At 55.6% G+C, this 19,079-nt stretch overlaps 1 protein-coding gene across 1 annotated transcript; it reads left to right on the top strand.

The window, feature by feature from the left end:
* The first annotated feature begins 1,893 nt into the window (after positions 1–1,893).
* Positions 1,894–17,374, top strand: HS3ST6 (heparan sulfate-glucosamine 3-sulfotransferase 6). Its single transcript, XM_075528084.1, has 4 exons — positions 1,894–1,917; positions 2,051–2,348; positions 11,965–12,580; positions 16,759–17,374. Exons 1-4 carry the CDS (start codon positions 1,894–1,896, stop codon positions 17,372–17,374), a joined length of 1,554 nt encoding a protein of 517 aa, XP_075384199.1.
* The last annotated feature ends 1,705 nt before the right edge of the window (positions 17,375–19,079 follow it).

Genomic DNA, 19,079 nt, shown 5'->3' on the forward strand with positions numbered 1-19,079 from the left:
CTGCCCCTACCGAGGAGGACAATTCCAAAAGGCACCACCCTGCCTCGGAATATTTATGGATGGAGACACATTTAAAGAGTCCCCCCACCCCAGCTGAGCACCCTCGCCCCTTCCTCCTTTTTTGCCCACCTGGGGTTTCTAACCATTCCCTTTATTGCTTTACCCCACCCCCTGAGCAGCTTAAAACTACTCTCCATCACAGAGAAGCGCAACTTCTTGGGTCCCCCCAATGGGGCCCTTGGAGTTCGTCCAGTTCAGGGCGCCCGTCCTGTCCTCTCCCTCTCCCATCTCTCCTCTCCTCTCCTTCCCTGGCAGCACGGATTCTCTGACTCCCTGCTGGCGTCAGTGAATCTCTCCCGGGAAACGCAGAACAAACTTCCCCATTTTCTTCTCTCTGGCCTGCTTTCGGTTAATCTTAATACTAAGATCGCTCAGTATCTTCTACCAGGGCCCCCCTCCGCCCCCAGTGGGGTTAGGAGGGGATAAACAACACAGGCTGAGGGCTGGGCGCCCTTTCAAGTACTTTCACATCGGAGGGCGGGGTCACTCATGTGGACAGGTGTGCCCACGCATGCCCTGGCCTCTTTTTTTCCCCTTCGCCCTGGCTCCTTTTTGGTTCCAACACTCCTTGGATTCTGAAGCATCCTCTTTTCCAGGTGTTTTTTCCGCACTCCCCTAAAGCAGCCATTCTCAGTTGCAAACTCTCCCAAGCCAGCCCCTTCCCACCGCCCCCCTCCCCATGTAGCCTTTTAAGCTTGCTTTCCAGATATCTCCAGAGAGCCTGTACCATCTGAGATTGTACTACCCGAAGCTTACCTTTCCCTCGTAAAAGTTACTTGGATTTACAAAAGTGCTTCTGCCACGTGAATTCTTTCAGCGTGGAGAAGAACCGAGGCCAACCATCCCTGAAACCTAACAGGATCACCTGGTGGGTTTTGACCTTACTGTTAGCAATACAACACCTATCGCATGACAGCCTTGGAAACCTTATAGGACAGTAGGACAGCATACCCCCCCCCTTGAGACAGAATGGACTCAGGGGGCATCTGACAAGCTGGGGCAGTCAGGCAGGTGGCAAGAGGTTTAGGTGCATGGGCAGGGATCAGCTGTCTGTGCAGCTCGCCTGAGGCCAGTCTCTCAGCTCTCGACAGCAGCTCCACGTGTTGGGCACCAAGCTCCTGAGTGGACACTCAGCGCCTCTCAAGAGTGGGCTTCTCCTCTCCAGGTTTAATACGCTCTTGGGGCCAATTCCTTGGGCGTGGACCCACAGCAGGGTGAGCTAAAGGACTCTTTCTGTGGGAGCCCAGCGGTCACTAGGAGGGTGCTGGGGGTGGAACAGCAGCACTAGATGTCCCCACTCATTTGCACACCCACACTTATGGGGGTAGGGGTGGGTCAGGGAGGCCAATGTTGATGGCCAGCAGTGTTCTCCCAGGGGTGGGGAGAGCTGGGTCAGCAGACCCCCCCCACACACACACACCAGGCCTCCTGCATAATCAAAGCCTTCTTGGAATGAGTGATGGTTTCCAGTTCCTAAGGGGTTCACACCAGTCTAGCATTGGCAGGCCCCTCCAGCTGGGTTACACCACACACAACACAGCAGATGTTGACAAACAAAAGACTCTTTTGAGGGCCAGTCCCCTCCTCCCCCCACCCCTCCCTGTGTCCCCACTTCCTGGTCAAGTAGAGCCTCCAGGCACAACACAGGAACAGGAGCCAAGTGTTGGGGTCAAGAGGCTGGCTGGCCTGGCAGGCTCAGGGGAAGGACGGGGATGAAATAGACTCGTGTCAGGGTCGCACTGGACCCCTGCTGGCCCAGTGCAGGGCAGCACGCATAAACGTGTGCATTTATGGTTGGATTCCCCCCTCCCTGGTCACGCACGAGTGGGAACCATGAGCTCCATGGTGGTGCGGCTCGTGGGCAGGTCTCAGGAACCCGTCCACTCTGCGTGGGCAGGGCGGCCAGGAGGGACGGGGCACCCAAGAGGTCCGCGAAGGGCACCGCCCAGCCAGGTCGAGGCCATCACCGTGCACTGCGCTCCCTCGCCAGCCTGGTAGGAGGCCCGGCGTGAGCACCTCGTCGGAGCCCCGCGTCCTCAAGACCACCTCTGGAGGAAGGGGGCACGACGGCGTGCGCCGGGATCGCCAGCAGAGAGCGCGCTCGCCCTACGCTCCGCGCGCGCTGGGCCCGGCGGGTCTCTTGCAGTTTCCAGAGGCGTCGCCAGGGCCGCAATTGCAGCTCCTGAGAGAAGCCTGCCTGGATGCGCCCGGGTCCCCGTTCCCGCCTCCTCAACAATCAGTCCCTAAGTGGGTAGGGGCCGAGGGTTCCCTGCGCCCCGAAGGTGCAGGTGTGTGTGTGACTTCATCTTTGCTGTTTTGTGACAGTGACTGGTGCAGGGAAAGGTTTTGAGCCCTGGATCCGTTGGAGCAAGCAAGGCCAGGCTGGGGTGGCGGGGCAGACTTGGGCTAGCCCACTGCAGGGCATTGGGCTCTCTGCACCTGTGTGTACCTGAACCTGCCGACACCTCTTCTCCCTGTGGCGCCAGCTGGCCGCCCTGAGTGATTCACACGGACCCACACTCTAGCCTCAGCTGACCCCAAGCTTGGCGTTCTCTTCCACCAGTGGCAGCACCGTTGTTTATCATGGTTACCTGCACACGCCGAACTCCAATCCAGGAGCATCTTTGAGGAGCTGCCTTCCTGGGCTCAGATTTGCTCTCCTCTTCCTCATGCCCCTCCCCAGGTGCCAGAATCCCTCTAGAAGTCTTTCCTGGTGGCTCCTCCACAGCCGCTTGTGTGTCCTGCTCACCCCTCCCTGCAGGGCCCATCCACCCCAGCTCACGGAGCTGGCCCAAGGCGGGGCCCGGAGTCTCACTGCACGTGCACCCCCTGGACTGCGGGGCCCGCACACAGTGACACCACAACCCAACACAACACATAGCCTATTCTCTGCCTTTGCAGGGTACACGGCTGCAAGACACTGGGGCCTTGGGTGAGTCCAGGGGAAGTCTGTGGTTTGGGGGGGGATGCAGGGACCCTGGGACTCCCCATGCTCCATCCTGACTTAGGCTCAGGTAAGTGAGTTTATAGGGGCAGAATACAAGGACAACAGTTGGGAAGGGATAAGGGGAAGGGGCTGGGGGCTACCTGCTGGTAGGTAGGCTGCTTCTGTCCAAACCCCTTGCCCCCAGGTCTCAAAGCCCCAGGCTCAGGCAGCCTCCACCTTCATGGCTCCCAGCTTCTGTTTCCAGACTTGTTGCTTGTAAAAACCCTGGAGATTATCTCTGGTTTAAGTCCTGGTTTCATGTTTTATCATGTTTCATCTCCAAACTGACATTTACAAGCTGCTCTGGGCTTCAAAGGGCTGGCGGGCTGCTGGCAGGAGGAGAGGAGCGGCAGGGCCAGGTGAGGTCCGCCTGGGGTGGAGTCAACTTGTTGGCACACAGCTTCTCTTGCTCCCAGGGCTCAGGTTGGTGGCCACTTGGTCCCTTGGTCCCTTGGTCCTGTAGTGTCCCTTGACTGTCCAGAGTGGCCACCGCCAAGTCAAGGGAGCCCTGCCCCTCTCCCCCCAGGCCTCCCAAGAAAGCCTTTTTAAGTGGCCTACTGGAGACACTGGGCTTCAGTCAGCCCTCCCCCCCCCCCTGCCCAGCCCCATTGGCCTCTCTTAGGCCCTGCTGGGCTCGTGGAACAAGCCTTGGGGTCCCAGAAGTCCAACAGGCTTCTTGTGTGAGACCAGTGAGACCTTTCCATTTCAGCCCAGCCTTGTGCCAGAGGAAGCCCCCAGATGGGTGGGGGCGCCCTCATCTAAAGAAGGAAAGTGACGGTCAGGGAGGCAGGGCACTGCCCAGGTCACTCGCCAGAAGGGGCAATACTGGGTTCCCATCGTGGCCAGAGAGCTACCCGAAAACCCCAGCTGCTGGCACTGAACAGGCCTGTGTCCATCGCCAGCTCTCTGCAGGGGCTCCTGTCCTCTCCCAGAGTAACCCAGAGTGGGGGAATGGGGGGGCTCTACCAGGGCCCTTCCCTGGTAATCCCAGGATCCGGAATGGAAGAAATGCTGGGCCAGCCCTCGCAGCCCCTATGCCTCCCCCCAGCCCCCCTTGGCTGCTCCAGAATCCCAAGTGGCTATCTGGGGGGCGGGGCGTTAAGGGCGGGGTTCGGAGGAGGGACTTCCTGGAGGCCCCACGTGTGTGAAATTTGCCCTCCGCTGTTCTCCACGGTGGGTGGGGGAATCCCCTCGGCTCCTCCTTCGTCACTTTGCAGAGTGGGGCGGCACTTAGGTGTCTGCCCTGCTGCCTACGGAAGTCCTGGCTTGGGGTGCCCACCCTGGGTAGAAGAGACCCCACCCCACAAACCCCCTCAGACTTGTGCTGGCACACACACGGTCACTCAGCAAACCCTCCTGGGTGCCCTGTGGGAAAACCACAGTTGGAGCCCAGCCTCAGCTACTCCCAGGCTTTACAGAGCCCCGGGCAGGGCGGGCGGGCAGGAAGACAGGCTGGGATCAAAGATCAACACAGTCTGTGAAGGGGATAAATAGGCCCTCCTCCCCTGCCCCCCACCCTGCCTCAGAGGCGGATCATTGGTCTGTGAAGCCAGGTTGGACCCTCTTTCTACCTGTCTCCCCACCTCACCTCCCCTAACCCCACCTTAGCCTCCCCTCACTGCTGTCCCCTCCTGGCCTTCCTTGTCACCTCCCTCAGGCTTAGTGCTTCCTGTCTGCCAGCTTGTCCTAGTGTGGTGGCTTGCGTGTTGCCTTGATGCTGGAAGCTACCTATGTGTGTGCTATGGCAAATACAGCACGGTCACCTTTGGCGGGCAGGCTTCAAAGGAGCTTCCAGACTAAGAGTAGGAAGAGGGACCTGGTGATCTACTTCTTTGAAAACCAACCAAGCACCTTATGAATAGCAGAGGAACCTTGTCTGAGATAGTGCTGAAAGGTGAGTCCCTCTGGGCGGAGGGCACTCAAAAAACATAGGAACCCATAGGATCCCAATAGACTACATCTGGGGAAAGAGACCATGGAGAAGCTCAGTACCATCAGAACAAGGACAGGCACGGACTGTGGACCTGACCCCCGACTGCTCAACTGTACGTTCAAGTTGAAGCTGGAAACATTAAAACCAGTCCACGAGTACCGAAGTACAACCTTGAGTCTCTCCCATTCTTGAGAATCCATGGGACTCACGGAACACTGATGACAGAAGACTCGATCAGTTGTGGGAGCCATCATACGCCAGATGTCATACACCAGAAACCAAGAGGTCACCACAAGGCAGGAAAGAAAGAAAAAACCAAAATGGATGCCAGGAAAGATTCTGAAACTTCCTCTCAACACAGAGTTGCTACATCAAGTGGAGGAAATGACGAAGTAAAAAAATGCAACAGAAGATTACAAATGGAGACTCAAGAAGACTAAGCAAAGTATCATTATGGAATGTGCAAAGACCTGGAGCTGGAAAATCAAAAGGGAAGGACACCCTTATCGTTTCACACATTGAAAGGGTGGAAGAAAAAAAATTCAAGTCTTGAAATGCAAAACTGAAGAATTCCATGAGCAAAATGTCAACAACATGGAAAGCATCACAAGAATATGGGAGGAATACACAGAGTCACTGGACCAAAGAGAATAGCTTGATCTTCAGCCATATCAGGAGACAGGATACAGTCTAGGACTGACGGTGCCAAAGGAAGAAATCCACTTTGCAATGAAGGCATTGGGGGAAAACAAGGCTCTAAAAATGACGGAATACCCATCAAGATGTGTCAACACAGAAATGCAATGCTAGAAGTATTCACTCATCTCTGCTAAGAAATTTGGAAGAACAGCTACCTGGCCAACCAATAGGGAGAGATCCATGTTTGTGCTCACTCCAGAGAAAGATGATCCAATGGAATGTATTATATTGGGCAAATTTGCTGCAACAGACTCCTCTCAAGAGTTGAAAAGTCAAGCTGTTGCTTTGAGGACTAACGCGTGGGATTTCCAATTGCATCACGTTCATGTGAAAACCGCACAATGATTAAGGATGGCTGTGGAAGAATGACTGCCTTTCAACTCTGGCACTGGTGCAGAATATGAAAAATGCCACAGACTGCCAGAAGAACAACCATTGCAGCGGTACATCAACGGAGCTGCCAGAGATGCAGGCTGGATTCAGAAGAGCACTTGGAACAAAGCATATCATTGCTGACGTCAGCTAGACCTTGGCCGAAAGTAGAGAACACCAGAGAGATGTTTACTTATGTTTTATTGACGGCGCAAAGGCCTTTGACTGTGAGGATCATAACAAAGAAGAATGGGAATCCCAGAACACTTCACTGTGCTCATGTGGAACCTGAACATGGAACAGGAGGCAGTTGTGCAAACAGAACACGGGACTACTGCACGGTTCCAAATCAGGAAAGGTGAGTGGCAGGGTTGTATCTGGTTCCCACACTTCTTCAATCACCATGCTTAGAAATTAACCAGAGAGCTGGATTGTATGAAGAATACAACATCAGGAGTGGAGGAAGGTTGATTAACAACCTTGGATATGCAACTGACACAACCTTGCTTGCTGAGGACTTGGAACACTTGCTGATGAAGATCAAGGATTGTAGCCTTCAGTATGAATCACAACCCAGTATAAAGAAACCCAAAATCTTCACAGCTGGACCAATAGATAACATCATGATAAATGGAGAAAAGATCAAAATTGTCAAGGAAGTCTTCTTGCATGGATTCACAATTAATGCTCATGGAAGGAGCAGTCAAGAGATCACAGGATGCATTGCACTGGGTAAATCTGCTGCACAAGAGGAGGGTGTAGGAGGCCTGGTAGGGCGTGATCAAGGGTAATGTAACTGAGAGGAATTACTGTAACCCAGATGAAGGCTGAGCATGATAGTGGGACAAGAGGAAAGTCAACGGAAATTGAGGAAAGGACTAGGGAGGCAAAGGGCATTTATAGAGGTCTAAATGCAGGCATGTACACGTGTAAATATATTTATATATGAGGATGGGGGAATAGATTTATGTGCATATTGTATTGGACAGGGTTCTCTAGAGAGACAAACCAGATTGCTAGTAATTATATATATATATTTATAAAGATAGATATATAATTCAAGAAATAAACCGTTAAATAATATACAGATAGATAATACAAGAAATTAACAGTTAAATTTTAAAGCAGTGAGACACTAGCAGTCCTTCAAGTTTTGAGAGCTGCCAGGTGCCAGTCCCCTTCTGTAGAGAGAGCTGGGCTATATATACCCAGGCAGCAAACAGCAAGGCAGGTCCCCAACTGTCATCAACTGCCAGTCCCCAGCTCCAGAGATGAACATTCCAATCGTGTGGGCTTAAAGGGACCTCACCTTACAGCGACACAGTCCACAGGCTAGGCATCCCACAGGTAGTGTACCCCTTTAAACTGAGGCACACCAAGGTGAGGCTCACCAAGCCATTTATCCCTCTGCCCTTCAGTTAATCCTACTTGTGTTTATCGGCCAGGCTGGCACAATAAACTATAGCACATATATTTAGAGGTTTAGTATTAAGGTAGCAGATGGACATTGGGCTTCAACTCAAGTACTCCCTCAATGCAAGAACACTTTGTTCTATTAAACAAGCATTCCATAATGTTCACCTTCCCGACACGATCGCTGAAGATAAATGGGTGCATAGCAAATGTGGTGAAGAAAGCTAATGGAGCCCGGCTATCAAAAGATAATAGCATCTAGGGTCTTAAAGACTTGAAGGTAAACAAGCGGCCATCTAGCTCAGAAACAACAAAGCCCACATGGAAGAAGCACATCAGCCTTGTGATCACGAGGTGTTGATAGGATCAGGTATCAGGCATCAAAGAACAAAAAATCATATCATTGTGAATGAGGGGGAGTGCAGAGCGAGGACCCAAAGCCCATCTGTAGGCATTGGACATCCACTTATAGAAGGGTCAGTGGGAGGAGATGCAATGTAGGGTGCAATGTAGCAATGATGAAGCATACAACTTTCCTCTGGTTCCTAAATGCTCCCCCCCCCAACTATCATGCTCTCAATTCTACCTTACAAATCTGGCTAGACCAGAGGATGAGCACTGGTACAGATAAGAACTGGAAACACAGGGAACCCAGGACAGATGATCCTTTCAGGACCAGTGGTGAGAGAGATGACACAGGGAGGGTGGGATAGAAAGAGGGAACCAATTACAAGGTTCTACATAAAACCTTCTCCCTGGGGGATGCACAACAGAAAAGTGGGTGAAGGGAGATGTTGGACAGTGTAAGATATGACACAATGATAATTTATAAATTATCAAGGGTTCATGAAGGAGGGAAAAATGAGCTGATATTAAGGGCTCAAGTAGAAAGCAAGTATTTTGAAAATGATGATGGCAACAAATGTACAAATGTGCTTGACACAATGGATGGATGTATGGATTGTGATAAGAATAGTATGAGCCCACAATAAAATGATGTGAAAAAAAACTTACAACTTTCCTCTAGTTCCTGAATGCTTCCTCCCCACCCACTATCATGAACCTACTTCTACCTTACAAATTTGACTAGACCAGAGGAAGTACACTGGTACAGATAGGAACTGGAAACACAGGGAATCCAGGACGGATGATCCCTTCAGGACCAGTGGTGTGAGTAGCAATACTGGGAGGGTGGAGGGAGGGTGGGTTGGAAAGGGGGAACCAATTATTATAAGGGCCTACATATAACCTCCTCCCTGGGGGATGGACAACAGAAAAGTGGGTGAAGGGAGATGTCTGACAGAGTAAGATATGACAAAATAATAATTTACAGGGTTCATGAGGGGGAGGGAGGGGGAAGGGAAAAAGGAAAATAAGGAGCTGATTCCAGGAACCCAAGTGGAAAGTGAGTTTTGAGAATGATGAGGGCAACGAATGTATAAGTGTGCTTTACACAATTGATGTTTGTGTGGATTATGATAAGAGTTGTATGAGCCCCAATAAAATGATTTTTTTTAAAAAAAGGAATCAATGGGAGTGGGTGGGTAATTGTATGTTTATATACATTTACCAAAAGTCTTCAAACTCTGTATTTTTTTTTAAAACATTTTATTAGGGGCTCATACAACTCTTATCACAATCCATACATATACATACATCAATTGTATAAAGCACATTTGTACATTCTTTGCCCTAATCAGTTTCAAAGCATTTGCTCTCCACTTAAGCTCTTTGCATCAGGTCCTTTTTATTCCCCTCCCTGCTCCCCCCTCCCTCATGTGCCCTTGGTAATTTATACATCGTTATTTTGTCATATATTGCCCTATCCGGCATCTCCCCTCCCCCCCTTCTCTGCTGTCCCTCTCCCAGGGAAGAGGTCACATGTGGACCCCTGTAATCAGTTCCCCCTTTTCAACCCACTCACCCTCCACTCTCCCAGCATCGCCCCTCACACCCCTGGTCCTGAAGGTATCATCCACCCTGGATTCCCTGTGCCTCCAGCTCCCATATGCACCAGTGTACAACTTCTGCCCTATCCAGTCCTGCAAGGTAGAATTCGGATCATGGTAGTTGGGGGGGACAAACTCTGTATTTTAAATAGGTGACTTTTACTGGATGAAAATCATTATCTCCCAATAAAACGATTAAAACAAACAAACAAACAAACAACAAAATGAAGAAAATCATTACCTTTATAAAGTTGCAACTATATGTAATCAAAGATCTTTTTTATTAAAAAATAAATAAAAATAGGGTGTTGACAAGCAAGCCATGGCATTACCCATCGAGCCTCCTATGCATGTGAAAGTTGGACACTGAATAAGGACGACTGAAGAAGAATCAGTGTGTTTGAACTATGGTGTTGAAGAAGATGGAAATGGCCACAGCTGCTAAAAGAACAAATATATCTGTCTGCAAGAAGTATATCCAGAGCGCTCCTGAGGGGCAAAAATGGCAAGACTGTGTTTCATGTTATCACGAGAGACCAGTCCCTGGGGACAGAGGGGGGCCCTCGACGAGATGATTGACAGAATGGCTGCATTTCTGGACTCAGACATCGGGACAAGTGTGAGGACGGGGCAGTGCTTTGTTCTGTTGTGCACACGGCTGCTGTGAGTTGGAATCAACTGGACAGCAACTAACAACAACAACAAGCAGAACAAACACACCCGCCTTGGAAGAAGTCGAACCAGAAACCTACAACTGAGCAAGAGGAGACTTAGGTCTCACTTACTTTGGACTAGTTGCCAGGAGAGACCACTCCCTGGAAGAGAACATCGTGCTTGGCAGAAGGACATCGAAAAAGAGGAAGCCCCTTCAGGAGATGGATCAGTACAGTGGCGACCACAGTGGGTGCTCCAGTGCAAAGACTGTGAGGACGGCACGGGACCAAGCGGTGTACACAGGGCGGGGGGCTACGTGTTCGACCTGACTCCATGATACCCAACAACAGCTGGGTTCTAGGCTCTGTGCTAGGTGCCGGGAAGCCACTGCGGAATAAACAAACCACCCCAGGTCTCCCAGGATTTACATCTAGAGCCTATCTCTGAGTCAGATGGTGGGAGCAGGCAATGAGGCTCAGCTGTGAACCCCCAAGGTGACTCCCCCATGGCTCTCACTCCCTCCTCCGATGTGTCTGACGCTCCGTGTTCTTGGTAGGCTCGTTGGCCTCTCCAGTAGGCGAGGGAGTGACGGAATGTGTAAAGCCTAAGGAGGTGGTAAGGACCACAGGGGGTGCAAGCCCAGGGCAGGTGTGGGCCAGCTGGGGTTAATGGATGCTGGCACTTGGGGCCGTAAGACCGCTAAGCCCAGGTGCTGCTAAGCCCAGGTGCTGCAGGGTGGGGCGTGCCCCACTCCAGGATGTCCCTAAGGCAGCCTAGCCCATCTGGAACAAATCCCATTTTAAGCTAGACCAGAAGAAGAACTTCCTGTGATGTGTCCCAGCACGTTGCCCAGACAGCGCCATGCCAACAGGACGCCCACAGGGCTCCGGGGTGAGGCCTGCCCTAACAAGCAGGGGCAGCCCTGGTGTCTGAGACTCAGGTTGGCATCTGGGTCACTGGCCTTCACCCCATCCACTCTCAGTGACCCCTCTAACTTGTTCACATGCCATTAGGTTTGGCGACCACGCACTAGCGAGTAGAAGGCAGAATAGAGACCACCTGGCACAGAGTGAGGAGGGTGCTGTGCCCACCAGGCACCTAGTATGCGGCCATGGCTGGGCAGAGGGGGGACACAGGTCCAACCCCACCTTCCCTCAGGAGGGATCTTGTACTCACTCTCCTGTCTGCTCATCTGTTGCCTGGGGTTGGTTAGCCTGGGGGTGGGGTAGGTGTGGACAAGCCTCAGCTCAGGAGGTTGTCCCCAAGCTCTTTGGCTCACTGCCTCTTGGAGGACAGCTCAGGTCCCCCTAGCGCTGGCTTCGCAGAGTCCTCAGCTCCAATGCGAAGCCATTTTGTCAGAGGCCCAGTGGGTGACCAAGGCCCAGCGTGAAGGGAGGTGTGTCTGACCTGGCAGACAGACAATGTACAGCGGTCCAGAGAGGCAGGGGTCACAGGGCTGAGGTGCTGCTCACCCACTGGGCCCTTGGGGAAGGCGATTCCCTTGCTGAACCTCAGTTGCCCCATCTCTAACATGTATCCATGGCCGGCTGTGGTGCAGACCCATGGTAGGGCGGCCTGTCTTGGGACAGCTGCATGCCCCAGCTTCTTCATTCTCAAACCCGGCGTCCCTGGATATTCTCCAATCCACAGGCCGGGCGCCGGGGTACGGGGCATCTTCGGCCCACTTGGCCCGCGATGAGGTCCAGCTGATTGGGCGCGCACGCTGGGAGGGCACCCCTGGCGCCCGCCCTGTTCCTGGAGAGAAAAGGGCTCATTTTCTAAGAGCAGAGACGGTCCTGCGTCTTGGCCCGAGCGCAGGGGTAGAGAGTACTGGTGTGCCAGTGGGCACGTCGGAGTACCCCTGAACCCTGGCGTCCGTGGGTCCCCGCCGGCCCCAGGCCAGTTGGTGGCCCAGCGGGGGCGGGACCTCGTGTGGGCGTGGCACCCCGGCCCCGCCCCGGCCCCGCTCCGCTCCCAGGCGGCCGCCCGACTGCGGAGCAGAGGCCAGGGCTCCCCGGCGCTGAGCGCTGCTTGGCCGAGATGCAAGCCCGCCTGCAGCCCCCGCTCCCAGGTCCGGGCGCGGGACCCCATGGCCGCTAGCGGCGGCCGGGCCGACGGGGCTGGGGGCGCGGGGCCTGGGCCTGCGGCCGGGCCAGGGAGCGGTGGGGCCGGGCTGGGGGTGGCGTTGCGGGCGCCCCGTGCGCTCCTGCTGCTGGCCCTGCTGGTGCTGGGTGCCTATTGCTTGGGCGCCCTCCCAGGTCGCTGCCCGCCCGCCGCCCGTGCCCCCGCGCCCGCCGCGCCGCCCTTCGCGCCTCGCCGCCTCCCGCCGCCCGGTCTGCCCGTGGCCAGTGGCCAGGGCCGTCGGCGCTTCCCGCAAGCGCTGATCGTGGGCGTGAAGAAGGGCGGCACGCGCGCGCTGCTCGAGTTTCTGCGGCTGCACCCCGACGTGCGCGCGCTCGGCTCCGAGCCCCACTTTTTCGACAGGTGTTATGAACGCGGCCTCACCTGGTACAGGTGAGCACTCGGTCCCCGCGGTCTCTGCGCACAGGAGAGGATGGGATTCCTGAAACTTTGAAAACTTGGGAGGGCTTCTGGTCAGGGCGACAGAAGGGTCTCCGCTAGGCTGGTGGGGGGATAGGGCAGGGAGCTCTGTTGGGTAGGGGACGGGAAACAGTCAGCCAGGGCGCCCTCCTCCCTGGGCCACTTTGGCGGGCAGGGCACTGTGTCTGGAGACCTTGGCCCTCCACGGTGGCCCTGGGTGGGTGGGGGCTTGGGGGAAATTTAGACCTTAGAAAGGAGGGTGCTAGCTGCCTGGAGCCAGAGCCTGGGGTGAGGTGGGGGGTCCCAGGCCCTATGCTTTAAGATGCTCTCCTCACTCTATGCTGGGTTAAGAGTTGGGCTGTCTACTCCGTTAAGATTTGGAAAGTCTTGGAAACCTGAAGGAGTTCTTTGCTTTCTAGGCTCGCCAGGAATGGGAATTAACTGGAGGGCAGTGGATGGGCCCTCATGCCTTGGGCTCTAGGACTGCCCTGTCCCCTGCCATTATGCAGGTAGCCTTGGAATGTGGGGTGCACCCGGCTCCATCTGGCCAGATGCCAACTCCTTTCTACTGAGACCCTGACCCAAGACCCTGCTCTCTGTCTCCTTCTCCAGGGCCTGGCCCTTCCTGCCTGAATGAGGGATTACAGATGGAGAGTAGGAATCACTAAGAGACAGAGGGGTGAATTAGGGGGTGCCCGCTTTCCCAAGCCCTCTTCTTCCTCCTGCTTCTGTCTACCTTCTGCTCTAGAGCTTTCCCTCAGCTTGGGAAAGGGAGTGGGGAGTGAAGGTGGACAGGGGGCCTTGGGAAGGAGAGGGTCCTGCCCCTGTTGGGGGCGAGCAGTGAGGTGCCAAGAGGGGAGATGAACCCATGGTGGGGGAATTAGTGTCCTTGGAGCGTCCAGGTGGGAGGGCTGAGGACACAGTACTAAGTACCTACAAACTCCCTCTGCACCCCATGGTGCTCTGAGCTCAGACTGCAGGGACCTGAGCTGAGGTGGGGAGCACAGGAAGCCTACCCACGGGGTTTTCTGAGGCTTGGGGCTCCCAAGGCTCTGTCTAGTCTCCTACCCTCCCACCCCAGTTGCCTCCTTCAGGTCTGGGAGAGGTCTGAGGAGGGAGAGTGACCCAGTTCAGGTCCTGCTGCTGGGAGGGGGAGGTGGGGGTTTAGGTGAGTGTAGACTTTTTTTCATCAGCACTTTTAGAACCTACTGAGGGTGGGGCAGAGGGTGGCCAGGGCCCAGGGCCCAGCGGGGTGGGTGATGTGCCTGCGTGTCCCCAGAGGGGTATGCCATGCCATGGGTTAAGGAGTGTACTTCTTCCTGACCGATCTGCATCTCCTTTGTTATTCCAATCAGGCTCAGAATGCCCCACCTTGCCTCGGTTCCTCAGCCTCAAGGAGGGCAGCCCCTGGGGCAGAGGCTGGTGGCACTGTCTGGGTGCTGACAATGGTGGGAGCTGAGTGAGGGACCCCTGCTCCTACTGGGCCGCAAATGGCCTCATTTCAGGTGGTGTTCTTGTCCTTCCTGGGGTTAGTGGTCCCCAGCTGCTCAGCCAGACTGTCTGCTCTGATGTGGTCCCCTTTGGACACGGCATCCCTCTCCCCAACCCCCAGAAAATCAGACACAGTCTGCTCCCTTATTCACTCACTCACTGAGCCATCTTCTGGCCACCAGACAGCCTGGGGTCTCCATCAGGATGGAGGCTATGCTCTGATTTCTGGAGGGAGGAGGTGGGTGAGATGGGCATGGTATTTTGATTTAAGAGAGAGAGAGAGAGAGAGAGAGAGAGAGAGAGAGATTTTCTGTAATCCCTGGGGGCAGAAGAGTAGTGTGGGGGGCAGCCTCTCTGACTGCTAGCCCTGGGGAGAGGCCTCTGATGTCTGCTGGCTGGGAACAAGAGGGCTTCCAGGCCCTTTTTGGATGGGGCCCATGCGAGGTATGGGACCAGGGAGGGGGAGGAAGGAGAGGGGTGGGGGAAGCAGCCAGGCCGGATGGAAACCACAGGGAAATGCCAACCAGATGGGGTGGGTGCAGCAGGAGGGTCTGTCAGATGTTTGCTGCATGGGGATCAGAGTCCTGGCCCCATCCTCTGCCCTCCCTAGCCCAGCCCACCCCCTATGCCAGGGTTGTCCCAGGATGCCATGGGTTCAGAGACCTTAGATATGGGTGTTGGTTTGAGACTTAGGGGGCCTAGGAGTCCTGGCCCCTCCCCTCCTTCTGAGCACCTCCCCATGTTCTCTCTGCTACTCTGGCTTCAGTGGGAAGGGCCATATGCCTGGGGGAGGGCTAACTCAGGGTGCTAACCTCTTTTTCTGTAACTCTGGCCACATTTTTGTGGCCCCCCCCCTATAGTAGACCCCAAGGGGTGAGGTGGTATTCACAGCCCTGCTGCGGCAGTCTGGGAAGCAGAGTGCCAGAGTGGGAAGGGAGGAATTCAGGTCCCAGGAGGAGGAAGCATAAAGAACTCTGAAGGTGTAGTGGGTCAGCTTCGGGCTGCTAACTGCAGACCTGCCCTACGTCGTCATTGGGGCCTTGTTTGGAGAATTGACAGGGAGGGTCTGATAGCTGCCAGCCTGTGTTGCCCACCCACAGACCACCTGCAGTGTTTGTGGTGTGGGTTGGAAGAGCAAATGGCATGGCAGTGACAACTCTGGCCACCCATCATCCTCTGTCACACGGCTGTCCCCTCCAAGCTAGGCACCCCAACATGAAGTCTGGGAGCGGTGGGGGCCTGACTGAGATCCAGAGGTGTTGAGGGGCTAGAGGTGTCTGAATGGGCAGAGGTGCCTCCTAGAGGTCGCAGGGTTCTTAGGCAGGCTACAACCTGCCTCCTGCCTTGTCCTGTGGGCTGGGGCCAAGCCTGGAGGCTGAGGGGCAGGGGCTAGGCGTGGCTGGGCGTCCTCTCTCTGGCACAGGTCGAGGCAGCGTCTCTCTTTTGACCTAGTTCTCATCCCTCCCTCCCTGGTGCTGTTTGCACAGCTGGTCCTGGAACACCTGCCCAGCCCCACCCTGCCCAGTCTCACCTGGAGCTACCTGACCTGTAGGTGCTGCCTGGGGCCACAGCTCAGGGTGCCCAGGCCTGCTCAGTCTGGGGGCTCAGCAGTGTGCCTGGCTCCCCTTCTCCTGGTTTGGGGTCCAGGACATTGAGAGGGGTCCTCACACCGTAGGATGGTACCAGCGCTATACTCCGCCATGGGAGGCGCGGCTCGGGCACCAGGGCCTCTGAGGTGTGCATTAGCTTTTCTAGAAACTTCCAGACTTTTCTGGTAGCATGCTGAGGCTGGGCCAGACCAGTCACTCCAATTCAACCTTGCAGGACAGAGCAGTAATGCCCCACGGGCTTCGTTGTAGGGGTTAAACATTGGGCTGCTGACCACAAGGTGAGCTGTTCAAACCCACAAGTTGCTCTGTGGGAGAAAGTTATAAGACTGTCTGCTCCTGTAAAGATGTACAGTCTCAGAACCCCCAACCCCCCCCACCCCAGGGCATTTCGACTTTGTCTTATCAGGTGGCTATGAATCGGATTGGACTCATGGGAGGGAGTCTGGTCTTGGGTTTTGGTGGTAAGGAAGCCGGAGCCAGGTCTGTCTCCCCTGGGAGCGGTAGGTGGGTTCTAAGCACTGACCTTTAGGGAGCAGGGGACCCTGAAACCTGTTCATCTTAATGGGAGCAGAAAGCCTCATCTTTCTCCTATGGGTGGTTGGCAGCTTGAACTGCTGACCCTGATTGGCGCAGCTCCACTTGTGACCCACTGTGCCACCAGACTCCACTCTGGGACTCAGAGGAGCTGGCATCTGGGGCGAGGGCAGGGGGAAGGCGGGTGGCAGGAATTTTTCAAGGGAGGGCCGTCACCCTGACAACACTGGACTAGGTTCCAGTATGGCCTGTTCGCGCCTTCTTCCCGTGCCTGGACCGGGCGCACCCTGGGGCGATCCCCCGCCCCCCCGGCCTCAGAGTAGCTCTGTGTGCCCAGGAGCTTTCCAAGGCTGGGTTCGCGGGCAGTAGATAGGCAGGCTTTTTTGTTGGGAGCTAACGGAGATCACCTCCGGGCTCCATGGAGCGCCTTTGCTCCACCCCCGGGAAGAAGAGGGCGGGTCCTATTATGGGGTGGGGGTCATCGGCTCACGCGCCCCCCTCCTCCTCCTCCCGCAGGAGTCTGATGCCTCGCACCCTGGAGGGGCAGATCACCATGGAGAAGACCCCCAGCTATTTCGTGACGCGCGAGGCACCCCGCCGCATCCACCGCATGTCCCCCGACACGAAGCTGATCGTGGTGGTGCGCGACCCCGTGACGCGAGCCATCTCTGACTACGCGCAGACGCTGTCCAAGACTCCGGGCCTGCCCAGCTTCCGCGCGCTGGCCTTCCGCCGCGGCCTGGGACCCGTGGACACGGCCTGGAGCGCCGTGCGCATCGGCCTCTATGCGCAGCACCTGGCCCGCTGGCTGCGCTACTTCCCGCTGTCCCGCTTCCTGTTCGTCAGCGGAGAGCGGCTGGTCAGCGACCCGGCCGGCGAGGTGGGCCGCGTGCAGGACTTCCTGGGCCTCAAGCGGGTCGTCACGGACAAGCACTTCTACTTCAACGCCACCAAGGGCTTCCCGTGCCTCAAGAAGGCCCAGGGGGGCAGCCGACCCCGCTGCCTGGGCAAGTCCAAGGGCCGGCCGCACCCGCGAGTGCCGGAGGCGGTGGTCCAGCGCCTGCGAGACTTCTACCGGCCCTTCAACCACAGGTTCTACCAGATGACCGGCCAGGACTTTGGCTGGGACTGAAAGACCCCTTGGGAACCTTAATTTATGTCTGCGCGCTGGGTAGAGTGACGTATTTAAGGAATAGAGGCGGTTTGTGTCTTCCTCCAGTGACCTGGAGGGCTGGTTAGTGGCCGGTGGGAGAATCCTGGGGGGTGGGGGGGCAGGGAATCCCACCAGCCGACTTTATGGGGCTCAGATCCTCCCTCATTGACGGGTGCTTATTTTCTCACAGAATAAACCAAAATCAAACTGACAATCATCTAGTCGGTTCTGACTCATAGCAACCCCATAGGGCGGGGTAGAACTGCCCGGTGCCTTTCCGAGACTGGAACCCTTTCTCCTATAGAGTGGCTGGTGGTTCCAAACTGCTGGCCTTGCAGATGGCACTCCAGTGCATAACCTAGCTCCTCTCACCTATAACACCCCCCCCCCCCCGGTAAAATGTGCACAGAAAACGGGGTGCTATCCAGGTAAAAACAAATGTGTCATCTGGGCCTGGTAGGGTGATGAGTCTGAAGTCAGGGGTGGGAAGGGCAAGGCTCAGAGGCTTAGGGCCCACCCAGTGACACACAGCAGGGCCCTGGGGGACTCTGGGGCCCATGCTTCTCAACACGTTTCTAGGCTTGTCCTTGTCTTCTGGGGGAGGAGTCCGAGGCTCCAGGTTGCTCAGTTAAGTGGTGAGAGGCCACCATCAAAGCCATACCCATGTCCTAATCCCCTGCCCTAGTGTGTACGGAGCGGGCTGGCACAGAGGATGAAGGACTCTCCCGCCACCCACAAGTTCCGTGGTTCGAATCCACCGCCTGCTCTGAGGAAGAGAGATGAGGCAGGCACCTTCCATATAGACTTGTGGTGGCTCTTGGGTGTCACCGACACCCCACGGACATCAGAAGGCAACAGAGCCCAGTCCTGTTATTCTCTAGTCCGTGCCAGGTGTGAGCTCACTGTCACAGCTGCTGGCCCAGGGTCTTTCTCTTTCTCACTGACTGTCCACTTCGCCCACCATAGTGTCCTCCAGGAACTGGTCTCTCCTGAGCATGCGTGCAGAGGACTTGAGCCTCGGAAAACCCTCGGGGCTGGTAATCAGAATCGTGATGGCCCTTGGTCTGGATTTTGCATTTAGGACAAAGCAGGAGGAGCCCTCGTACCTCAGGGCTTGAGCACCTGGCTGCTAACCAAAAGGTCAGAGGGTTCAGACCCACCCAGAGGTTCTGAGGTAGAAAGGCCTGATCATCTCCTCTCCACCAAGATTCCCAAACCAAACCCACTGCCAGCGAGTTGGTCCTGACCCATAGCAACCCTATAGGGAGGGCAGAGAAGAACTCCCCACCCCACGCCCCTGGTCTAGTTTCTAAAGCTGCAACTCCTTGTAGATGCAGACTGCCACCTTGCTCTCCAGTGGAGCAACTGGTGGGTTTGAACCACTGACCTTTGGGCTGGCAGTCAAGTCTCTTAACCACTGTGCTACTGGGGTTCCTTCCACAAAGAAGCCCAGGGTTCAGGTGGGTCATTTCTGCTCGGAGTTGGAATCACTGGGCAGCACACAGCAGCAAACACACCCTTGTGCAGTGGACATTCCCCCTTCCCAACCCGCAGCCAGTGAGCCCTGTGAGCATTGGGGGAGCTGCTTCGAGCAGTTCCCAGCAGGACCCTGCCTCACCCTGGCTTTGGCCAGCTCCTGCCCCAGGCCCTGGCTGCCCTAGATCCGTGGTGTTTCTGGCTACTC

The sequence above is a fragment of the Tenrec ecaudatus genome, chromosome 12, assembly GCF_050624435.1.
Source record: "Tenrec ecaudatus isolate mTenEca1 chromosome 12, mTenEca1.hap1, whole genome shotgun sequence".
Taxonomy (NCBI): domain Eukaryota; kingdom Metazoa; phylum Chordata; class Mammalia; order Afrosoricida; family Tenrecidae; genus Tenrec; species Tenrec ecaudatus.

Bases quoted from the DNA above. Each gene is read 5' to 3' on its own strand.
- HS3ST6 (XM_075528084.1), top strand. From the start codon at position 1,894: ATGAGCTCCATGGTGGTGCGGCTC. The intron at 1,918-2,050 runs GTGGGCAGGTCT...CTCCCTCGCCAG, and splicing joins GCTCCATGGTGGTGCGGCTC to CCTGGTAGGAGGCCCGGCGT. The intron at 12,581-16,758 runs GTGAGCACTCGG...CTCCTCCCGCAG, and splicing joins CGCGGCCTCACCTGGTACAG to GAGTCTGATGCCTCGCACCC.